Here is an 11,600-nt window from a genome sequence, read left to right as displayed (position 1 = left end):
ACCACTGTAGACCCATATGAATCCAAAATCGTACCCCCGACAGCCAATGATCCCACCAAACAAAACAAGACCGACCATCGCCGACTATCAAACGAACCAGATGCTTGAATCTATCTCTACTTCGCAAGATAGCCCTCAAGCACCAAGACCTCCCATCCTCACTTCGAACAACCCACAAAAAACGTCCACGCAAAACATACGCCTCCACCCCGCCACCCATAATGATCCCAATTTAATTTAATTGATAATTAGTATCATATGGTAATCAAACATTAATTAGATAGCAATTTGTATCATTAGGAATCATATAGCAAGCAATATCAAATAAAATCACATAACGATCAGATAGCAATCAAATTTCATACCATCAATGAAACAATAAGGATATTTTTTACTTTTCAGTTTCAATGCCTCATTTAAATTGGGTTGGAATAGCTGATTTGGTTGTTTTTACAAATTTTATATTGTGTGAGTATGAGCCAAAATTTTATAACTTATTTTGGCATGCTTGCAACTAGCCTTTCAGTTTTCAAGACGATTCAACTAATCTACATTTCATAAATTAATTTTAGAAATATTTTTGAATTAATGAAAAATTCTCAGAACTAACATTTTTATACTTTTAGATTTTAGGATTACAAAATTTATAATACATTATATATAAACTCATTACAATTTTCATAAAATTAAAATATGTAGAGCATAAATATACCATAAATTATATAATACTGTAAAATAAGAATCACACAAAATTTATAGCATAAAGCACATGGCAAACAACTTTCTAAGTTTGAGATTTAGTTTCTAAATATCTGCTACCAAATTATGAAAACTAAAAGAAGTAGAGATAGCAGCGTTAATAGAGTTATTATTGGGTTTATATATAGTGCATCTTGTAAACTCTAGAGTAAAAAAAACGTAAATAACATAAATGGCTGTCGAACTCCCACCAGGATATGTCGCCCATAGACTCCGACTCACTTACTGGTCTGTGAGATCTTTGTGCTTGGCCATTCGAAGCGACCATCGACAAATAACTTCAAGACATTCAAACATGGGTAAATTAAGGTTTACCATTTTTAAAACAACTCAAGAAGAAAAGGCCCAAGGTTTAAGCTATTATAGCATTACAAGGCAAACTGTAATATATAACCCTCAGTATAACATGTGTTGAGAGAACATCATATATATTTCTACTTAACCCAATTGAAAAACAATTAATTAAACACAGATATCATTCTACACAAAATCATTACATAAACACAAAAAAGTAAAACACTTAACCAAAACCCTTTCTGTTACACAGGCACTACAATAATTCAACAACAAAATATTCAATCACCTTTCATATAATAAAATCTCTTCTCAAGCAACAAAATAGTTAAAAGGGAAGGCATTTTGTATGGTGTTGTCAATTATCTCATACTTCATTTCTTGTGAATTTGAATCACCAACTCCATAGGAGCTGAAGGCAGTTTCTTCCATGTTGATGTCCCATGGCAGCAGCCCATTCGAGTCGTCGCCCGGCAGATATTCGATGTGGTTTGGCAGCGAGCGGTAGGAGGATGATGCTGCTGCTGCCGCCATCACGGCATCCAACGGAAAGTTTGAGGTGGTGTGTGCTGTTGTTGTTTCTGCAGTGATGTCCTGATCTGCCTTGCTCTTATGAAAAACTCTGCATAAAACCCAATCCTCCTGTAGATGGATATAAAGAATATCTTTATCATGGCACTGTTGATTGAATAGTTCAGGCAACTAATTGTGTGTGGAAATGTTATCAAAATTACTTATCAATTAAAATAAATTAAGTATATATTTAAACTAATAATAATAATAATGTAGTTTAATATATTATACTTATTATCAATTAAACTTTTTATATTGCACATTTATCATCAAATCTTTAATGAAAATAATATTAGTAATTAATTTAAATATCTATTTTCTTTCCTTCATTTTCTGTAGTTGTGTTAATTATAAACCTTCTATATATACAAAAGAAGTTGATATAAATTAACTAATTTTAAATCATCAAACAATTTTTTTAATAAAAAACTATAATTATAAATTAAAAAATACAAGTGTACAAGATTATTTAATTAAAAAATTAACTTATTTTATAATTAATTAATTAATTAATATTTTTTAAAAGATCAATTAATAATTTTAATGAATAATTTATATGTTCATATATATTACCAATAAAAAGAGGTATAAACAAATATAATTATGTTTATTCATATTAATTCATAATAATAGATAAATTATTATACTAGCATTGTTATTAATAAAATTAATTAAATATGTCAATTGTAAATATAATTTGAATATATTTATAATAATTAAATAAATTATACAATATCAACTATCATGAAAGAAAAAAAAATAAAATGAAAAGATAAAAAATAGAAGAGAAAAACCATTGGAATTGGAAAAGACCTACATTTTTAGGTGGTAATGAAAAACCTTCATGGATGGAAATATAAAATACCTTGAAATAAAATATTCTCATTCCCATAATTGAAAAGCTTGTAACAAACATAATGATAAAATATCATTTTCCATACCCACCTCTTATTTCCAGAATCAAATGGACCATTATTTTGTTTTGTTTTCTTTTTCTAAGGGAACTTTATTTATCATGAAGGATTATAAACATCATGAAAGATCTGTTTCGATTGACTTAAGAAAAAAAGTATTTTTTAAAAAATTCATTTTTATTTAAACACTTTTGATAAAAATTTATTAAAATACACTTGCAAAACTATTTTGAGTGGTTGTCAAATACTTCAATTTCTTTCAAAAATAACTTATTTTTTACTTTAAACACTTGAAAATGTATTCTAAATACACTTGAAGATGATGTTAATTTTCAAATTTATGGACCTCAATAATGCAACTTTTCAGTTTTTGAGTGTTTTCAATGCTTTATTAGGTTGTTTTTGTTAGTGGGTCATTATGACATTGAGAGTGCAGAAAGTGAACACACATTAAGACACCTTATATTAGTGACTGGATTTAATTAGGTTATGTTTTGAAGGTTATATAAATCAATCTTTATTGTGACACAATTCATATATTTGGTTTTGATGAACTTTCAATGAAATAAAGTTGCATATTTGTTTCTTAAAGCTGTGAACTTGTTTCTTTGTATATCTTGTGTTTAGATTTGCATATTAAACTATTCAAGCAACATTGATGAAATTATCTTATGAAGTGGTTCGAATTTGAGGTTAGAAAACAAGTGTTTTTACTCTTGAGATTGATCATCAAAGTAAATTTTGTTTTATCTTTTCCTTGGGTTGATACAATCTAAATTTGGGTTTTAGTGTATGGTATTTACAAGGGTTTTAGGTCCTATTGTGTGTTGTTTCTTCTTTTTCTTTAATTTTGATATAGGACCTAAAATTTTAAAACGTGTATGATAGATTGTACCTAAACTTTTAATGATCCATTAAATTACGTCCTTAAATGTTAAAAGTGTCTAGTTAGATTTTCATCTTTTATTTTCATATCTAATGAATTTCCATATAGTTTTCAATTTTATTTCTTACAAATTTCTATTATTTGAATCACTTTGAGTTCAAGAACCTATTTGATAGTTCAAAGATTTATAGACATTTTTTAAGTTGAGGCAAATATCAAACACAACTTTAAAAGATTTTGGATTAATAATATATTCTCATATAACCTATAAAACCTCACTAGTATTTGGAATAGTAATGTGTTTTTCATAACAGTTTCTTATAATAACTTAAATGTAAAGTTAGATGATCAATTATAGGCCATCAACACAATTATAATAACTTAAATGTAAATTTAAGGTTATATTTACTCATAATTACTGAGAAATATAGGCCATCAACAAAATAAACTAAGTTTAAAAGTTAGGAGTTAAGGTTTGGGTGGCTAATGAGATTAAAATTAGAATAAAAATATGGAATAAACATGGATAAAAGCATATAACAAATAATGAATGAATTCCCAATGTTTAAATGGAAAAATAATGAATGAAATTTAGGGTAAGTTAAGAAATGGAATATATAGAATACATAAAAAATATATAACATTTAAACTCTATGAGATTCTATGTTAAGAAAAAAAGGGATAAATTATACAAAATGCCCTTGAACTTTATATTTTGTGTCAAAAATACATTTGAACTTTCAAAAGTTTAAAAAATACCGTTAATTTTTAGAAATATCTGTTCAAAATTATCCTTACAGTTAATCTTGGATGGAAACCATTAGTGATTTGTTTAAAAAATATTTTTAAACTTTTAAAAATTTCAAAAGTACACTTAAACTTAAACCAAAGTTCAAAACCACCGTTATTGTTAATAAATGAACTAAACCGTCAATACCTTCTTTCTCTACCCTGCTTCAATATATGACCTATAACTTCTCTATTTCCTCTGTTTTTTCCTCCTTGCTTAATTTTTTCTTCTTATTAACTGTTTAACCTTTTGCTTAACTCATTAAAAAAAGATTGTCTCCTTCAGTTAACGTATATAAATTATAACAAAAAGAAAGAAAATAATGGAAGCACCAAGAAGATCTTAGAGCTTATATATTTTAACAAGATTTTAGTAGTTAAGCCTTAAGTGTGTGTTAATAACCAACTACAAATAGAACATACTTGGCTATTTCAGTTTTGGTAAGTTTTAAAGAGAGATTTTTATTTTTAGAGTTTTGTGGGATTTTATGCTTTAATTTGAAGTTATGGTTTATATTTTATTGTGACAAAATAAATTGGTATAAGAATTGGACAAACGATAGAAAAATGAGAGCATCTATATAAAAAAAATATCTATATAATTTATTTTAAACTGGGTACTTTTTGAACTCAAGAAAACTTCAAATAGATCAATCACTATACTAACGGTAGGAACCTTTTAAAGTTTTTTTTTTTCTAAAGACTAAGAGTATTAATGCAACTTTTAAAAGTTCAAAGGTATTTGAAACGGATATTAACCGTTTGTATTCATACATTAACAATAAGGGTATTTTTTTAAATATTTTCAAAGTTCAAGGGTATTTTGAAATAAAACACTAATGATTTTCATCCAAAACTAATGACAAAAGTATTTTTGAACTACTTTTTAAAGTTTAAGGATATTTTTGACACAAATACAAAATTTAAGGCCGTTTGGTATAATTTAACCAAAAAAAAAAAAAACTATATGAGATTGTAGTTAAGGTTGGAGCTGCAAATATGTATTAATATAGTTATGTAAAAAATTAGGGTCAAAGTTGAGACGGTACAGGGTAGGTTAATTATATACTCTAAACTGAAATTAAAAAAAAAAAAAAAAGGAATAAAAAGTGTACCTTATGGAACCTAGGGGCTAATAGTCAATTGACAAAATGGAATGCATGCCAATTTGAATAAGTGACTAAATCTATAATTAAAATTTTGGTGTATTGTTATTATTATTTTGACAATATACGAGTGGAGAGTTGAACTCTGACGTTGAGGTCAATAGTACAAGACTTACATAGTTGTAGTATGCTCTATATTGACAATTTTGTGTGTTATTGACGGGTCTAGGTTTTGACCTTGTTATCAATTTTTTAGTCCAACAACACATGTAAATAGCTAGAAAGACTCAAACCTCCAATCACTTAGTCGGATATATGTCTTAACTAGTTAAACCATGCTCAATTACTCCTTAAAGTTGAAATCAATTAGAATTTTGGACGACAATAGATAACTAGAAAGAATGAGTGTGGTGATGACATAGAACAGTGTGACGGTGTTCGGATTCCAATTTTTATTCTAGGTCACCATCATACTATTTTAGGTTTAAATTTTTATTTAATATTCTAATAGATTTCTACTTAAAAGATAGTTTTCAAACATGTATGAAATTGTCGTTGACAAATCTCTCTCTATCTTTCTTGTGTGGGCATGGTGAGAGACACAATCAAATACATATGCAAGTATAAGAAAAATTAGTGAAGGGGAAAAGAGATAGGAACCTTTGGAGGCATATGTGGGGTCTCAATTCGAAACTCATGCATGATCCATCCTGTTTTGATCCCATTTGGAGCTCTGTTTCTATAAAACACCAAAGTTTTTCTCATTCCCACAACCTCTCCTTTTGTTGGATCCATCACCAATCTATCTTTCCCTGTTGCTTTCCAATACCCAGCTGTCGTTGCCCGATTGGTTCGAAACCCCGTTGCATATTTTCGATCCCGAAAGCTGAAGAAGTACCACTCGTTTCCATTCAACTTGGCTACCTCTACATAGTGTAACCATTGAAAAAATAGAGTTATCCACTTAGTCTGTATATGGTTCATAAAAATGGAATCTTCTTGTCATATTTGCAAAAGAACAGAAAGATGTAACATTTTTAGAAAGACATACTACATTTATGCTATTATTCAATATAATTTCAAATATATATATATATATATATATATATATATATTTTAGTTTCAATATCTACTAAATTGATTAGAGAGAGATTAGCTAAACAGGTTATTAAAGAGTATATCTTGAAGGCTTCATCTTTTGACATGCAACCTTTTCCTTATGCACTAAAAAAAAATAAAAAATAAAATAATCACATTAAAAAAAAATTACCACATGATTTTGGAGTGTTTGAGCTGCACAAAGATGAATACAACGTTTTTTTTCTTTCTTGAAAAATTAGAGAAGTAAATTTGAAAGAAATTTTAGAACTAATCCTAACATGAAATAGATTTATTTATTTAGGTAGCTATTTTGAATTTCTAGATACTAGACTTTTTTTTTTCAAATGGATATTTATTAAGATGTAATGTGAGAAACATATACAAGAGAAAATTAATACATGAAAAATTAATACATAAATGTATATATACCAATTAAAAGCAATGATAGAAGAGCTATAATTTATGGAAAAAAAATTGATTTGATAGACCAAAGGGCAGCAATGTTAAGAATATTGTTGTCATCAGTTTTGGTTTCAACATAATCATCATCTATGAGATAGATTTAATAATATTGATGTAATGATTATATGTTTGAATTGTAATATATACTAGAAAAATACCTATCTTAACATAGATGATGATCGTTCACAAATGAACAAAACTTATTAACTGTCATATAAATTATTGAGTTCGTAAAAGTCTTATTTTATGAAGTTATCGTTGTACGTAAAATCTTAAGTTTTACACTCACCCACAATATGAAGATGGGTGACATTAAAATTACTAGTACAAACATTATACCAGTTGAGCTATACTCATTTTAACAATAAATTTATATATATTAATAATAAGTAGATAGAACATAAGATATATTGATGGTCATATTAATTAATCTCTATTTATATACAAAGTTTAAACTTTTGGGTACAAAAACCTAAAATGATAAGTATCGTCACATGCATCTACAAAAATCTTTGTCGTACTTAAAAAAAAGGAAAAAAAAAAAAAGAAAAGAGAGCTATTTTGGAGACTTATATCAATTGAAAGTTGAATGTATTGCACAATGAACCTTGTTAACTTTACATAGAGCAAATATGAAAAAAAAAATCTCATAAATTGTATGGAAATGAGGATTTTAAATGTTGATGTAAAAAAATGTTAAATTCTTAATTTTATGAAAATATTTATTTAAATATCAATAAAACGTTGATGTCGAGGTGGATAAATATTTCTAGAAAAATAGAAAAATTAAAAATGAGTATATATACATTTCACCTTTTGAAAATAAGATGTCTGCATCATTTAGTGATATTTAATTTATTTTTTCTTTATATTTCATTAATTTTTTATGATATAAACAAAAAATTATTGATGTTATTAAAAATGATGGGAGATTGTTTTAAATGACAAAATTAATGAAAATATTTTTAAATATAGTAAAACATCAGTGATAGACAATGATATGACTACTACCATCTATCAATATCTAGTACTGTCTATCATTGATATTTATAAATAAGTACTCATTTTGCTATATTTAAAACCATACCAAAAATTGTGCTTCAAACAAAAAATCATCCCAAAAATTAATAAATAAACATATGTGATGATCGTATTAAAATCGTCTTTATTTTTAGGGTAAATTGCAAAAACCACTCCTGAAGTATGGTGGTAGTTGTAATCACTCTCAAACTTTCAATGGTGAAAATTGGGTCCCTAAACTTCTACAAATGTTAAAATTGGATCCTCAAGCTTACAATAATTGTAGAAATTAGACATACAAATGATAAAAATTGAACTATTAAATTTATATACAAATATCACAATTTCTAAAATTATGTAAGTTAAGTCCAATTATTTGACCCAATTTAACACAACTAAGGGGTGGTTTTTCTTGATCCAATAAAAACAAACAAATTAGAAGATTATATCCAAAGCATTTCTTGTTAACTCAAAGTCACTTCCCCATCCATCTCTCAAAAAGTGAAAATAATGAGAAGTACTCGATTCAAAAAGAGACTTCAATAATGGAATCTAATAACATTATTACATGTGACATTATGTAATATAAATTATCCATAATGTTTTATATGATCAAACAAATGGTTAATTAATTAATGAATGTGTCAATGAAGAAAGACAACAAATGTAGGGGACAATAATCCTTCCATGAATAATTTGCATGTTGAAAAAAATGAGTCATTTTTCTCTATTTTCTTCTGAAAATGAGTCAGTTTTGTAAGAAGAGAACAAAGTTGGTATTTGGACATTTGTTTCTGATATAATAATGGCTTTCTGGACAAATATGGGAATAGGATTGGCCTGTATATTTTTCACAAATAGTAATTATTTCATTGCCTTCTTAATTACACGACAAAAATTTCTCACATTATTAATCTATTTTTTTCTATTTTATTCAATTATATAACCTAATTATTTTTAAATCTTAATTATATAGACATGATTCGTAAAATCATAATTTCCTCTCTAATCTTTTAAATAAATTTTAGGATAAACTATTTTTTTTTCTTTTGTTCATGAGAGGTTTGAGTTTTGTGTCGAAATTTAGTTCATAGATTCCAAAATCGAGCATAAAATTTCCAATGTTTAGAAAATGTTCAATTTTGGTCCTGTCGTTAATGGTAACCATTAAATAGGTAACGGAAGCTAGCGTGTCAATTAATTAAATAAAAATAAACTATAATAATAATTAAAAAAAGCTCTTGCTCTCTCTCTCCTCTCTCCTTTAATCCTCTTCCAGCGAAGCAATCGTTTCCCATCTCGGGCCATCGCCCACCGTTTTCTTCTTCTTCGTCATCAATATGAAAAAAGAACCCACTCTTCCCCATCTTTAATTTTTGCCCAACAAACCCACCCCCATCTACTTATTTTCAAACCCTTTTCCCATCCTCTTCTTCAATTTGAAAATAACCACTAGTATAATTGCATAAAATATACCTTCGATCAAGATATCAGATAATTCGAATCCTTCACCAACATATTATTAAAGTCACAAGAAAAAAAAACTAGACATAATTCAAATGACTAAAACATCAACTCCTTGTTTTCCTTTTTATACTCGAAGGTTAGAGAATTCATTATCCTTATAATTGTAATGCTATAAATTATATAAAAATCAACAAACTAAACCATCAAGGCTATAATTAAGAAACTAATCAAATATGGCATGAAGCTTAAGTTTATTTTATGCCACTTAGAAAAATATTTATATTTATAATGCGACAGTCAGTTGATAGCTGATATCATGTTCAGTGATGAATTATCTCCTGAAACAAATAATTTTAGTTTGAATCGTAACGTATAGTCAGGTGGAACCCGTGATGCGTTTCTTATCTCCAACTTCATAATTATTAAATTCTCCGTCCGTTTTCTAACTTGGAAAGGAAAATCCTTATTTAGAGATTAGGGTTTTGGGAAAGGAGTTTTAATTTTTTTCTTTTCTTTCTTTTTGGCGGAGAAAATAATGGTTTTCTAATAACAATCTAGCAACAATATACATAATCTTCATAAATACTAGAATTGGGAAAGGAGAGACATAAAAATTTTTGGGAGAAAACTTTAATGGTGTAAAACTTCTTTCAATTCAAGTTTAATTAGTTAAGTGGGTGATAAGATATCAATTACCATATCAAAATTTAACGACTCATGTCAAAGTGAGCTTAACTCAATGATAACTTAGAATGACTTTTTTCTTTAAAAATTGAATGTTCGATCTTTGCGATTGATGTACTCGAGAAAAAAGAACTTCTAATAGTTGTAAACTCAAAAGAAATGAAAGAAGAAAAAGATTTCATGAAACAAAAGATCAATAACTACACAAATTAGGGCTCAATAGATACTTAACACAAAAAAATGCTACAAATTAAAACCCCATTACAAAATTTTTATGAGTTTGTGAGTTATCTCATCAATTAAAGCTCTAAAACCATAGAAAGTTCTAAAAGGAAATACATACCAGGAAGTTGCCAAGGCTCACAAGTATGCAAGTCAATCTCCACCAAAGTGCCCCTCAAAGCTTCTTCATTTGCAATCTTTTTATACAAATAATGGCAAACCAACTCCTCGTCACTAGGATAAAACCTAAACCCTGGTGGAAGAGTTGCTCCAATATCTCTCAAACCCATTTTTTTCTTACAATTTTTTTTTTAAAGGAAGAAAAGAAAAAGAGAAACTTAAACTAAATATTGTGTTGGGAGAGAACTATCAAAGAATATGAAAGGGCCTTTTGAGTCTGAAAAGTGCTTTTGAATGAATAGATGAAGAGAAGTTATTAGTGATTTTATAGAGGTAATGGAGGAAGACAAGTGGCTAAATTACCTTAAATTATGGGAGAGAGAGAAAGAAAGAGAGGTAATAACTTGGTTAAATTATGAAGCTTTCACAAAAAAGACTAAAGGTATACGAAAGCTTTAATTCACAAAGAGAAACGTCTACTTTGAGGATAAACAAAAATTGTAGGTTACAAAAATTAGGTTTTTTCTATTGAAGAAATAAAATTTAAGTAAAACAAGTGTTTAATGATTTGTTGAAATTTGGGTACTTCACAGGTGAAAATTTATGTTATTACTCTTCAATTCTTAATACAAAACCTAATTATTCCAATATTGAATATAGTTCAATTGGTCAAGGTATATTACTTCCATTAGAAGTGTAAAATCAAATAATTAATTCAAATCGAACTCAAAAATCAAACCAAAATTTTGGCTTTTACGACTAGTATAATATGGTTCAGTTCGATTTAAATATTTATAAAACCCAACAATGTTGGTTGGTTTGACTTGGGATTCAAAAACGAATTCAAATTGAACCGAATTGTATATATATAAAGTGTTCTAACAAAAATTAAAACTAAAAATAGACATTTGTTTGATTTTCTTAAATATTAAATTAATGATTCATGCGAAATTGAAAAATTGAACCACATATTAATTTGAGTTTGATTCGGCTTCAGTTTGAATCTCAAACTAGGATTAGCATTAGGACGAAGCGAGGTCGGGGAGATTCCCCATCCCTGTCCCCGCAGTGGAAATTAATCCTCATTCCCACCCTTATCCCCGCGTAATAAAAGAGGGGGCATGGATAGGGATTCCTAGTAGGGGAACGGGTCCGTGCTGGATCCATCCCCGAAATTATGAAAAACTTCACTCAAATTATTTA

The 11,600-nt window shown here is 27.8% G+C and overlaps 1 protein-coding gene across 1 annotated transcript; it reads right to left on the bottom strand.

Moving 5' to 3' along the window:
- Nucleotides 1–1,099: 1,099 nt before the first annotated feature.
- On the bottom strand, nucleotides 1,100–10,679 carry LOC120087045 (NAC domain-containing protein 21/22-like). The gene is made up of 3 exons (XM_039043888.2): nucleotides 10,399–10,679; nucleotides 5,982–6,247; nucleotides 1,100–1,695 (listed from the first exon to the last, which is right to left on the bottom strand). The coding sequence occupies exons 1-3, from the start codon at nucleotides 10,565–10,567 to the stop codon at nucleotides 1,366–1,368; spliced, it is 765 nt and encodes a 254-aa protein (XP_038899816.1). The 5' UTR covers nucleotides 10,568–10,679; the 3' UTR covers nucleotides 1,100–1,365.
- Nucleotides 10,680–11,600: the final 921 nt, after the last annotated feature.

This window comes from Benincasa hispida, chromosome 9 (assembly GCF_027475165.1).
Source record: "Benincasa hispida cultivar pf3 chromosome 9, pf3_genome.v1.1, whole genome shotgun sequence".
Classification (NCBI taxonomy): Eukaryota; Viridiplantae; Streptophyta; class Magnoliopsida; order Cucurbitales; family Cucurbitaceae; genus Benincasa; species Benincasa hispida.
This window is presented reverse-complemented; position numbering and strand designations above follow the sequence as displayed.

What these genes read in the sequence shown, in the direction of transcription:
- LOC120087045 (XM_039043888.2), bottom strand. Translation starts at nt 10,567, where the DNA reads ATGGGTTTGAGAGATATTGGAGCAACTCTTCCACCAGGGTTTAGGTTT. An exon ending in TGAGCCTTGGCAACTTCCTG is followed by an intron (nt 6,248 to 10,398) that starts GTATGTATTTCC and finishes TACACTATGTAG; the next exon opens with AGGTAGCCAAGTTGAATGGA. An exon ending in CCCCACATATGCCTCCAAAG is followed by an intron (nt 1,696 to 5,981) that starts GTTCCTATCTCT and finishes ATCCATCTACAG; the next exon opens with GAGGATTGGGTTTTATGCAG.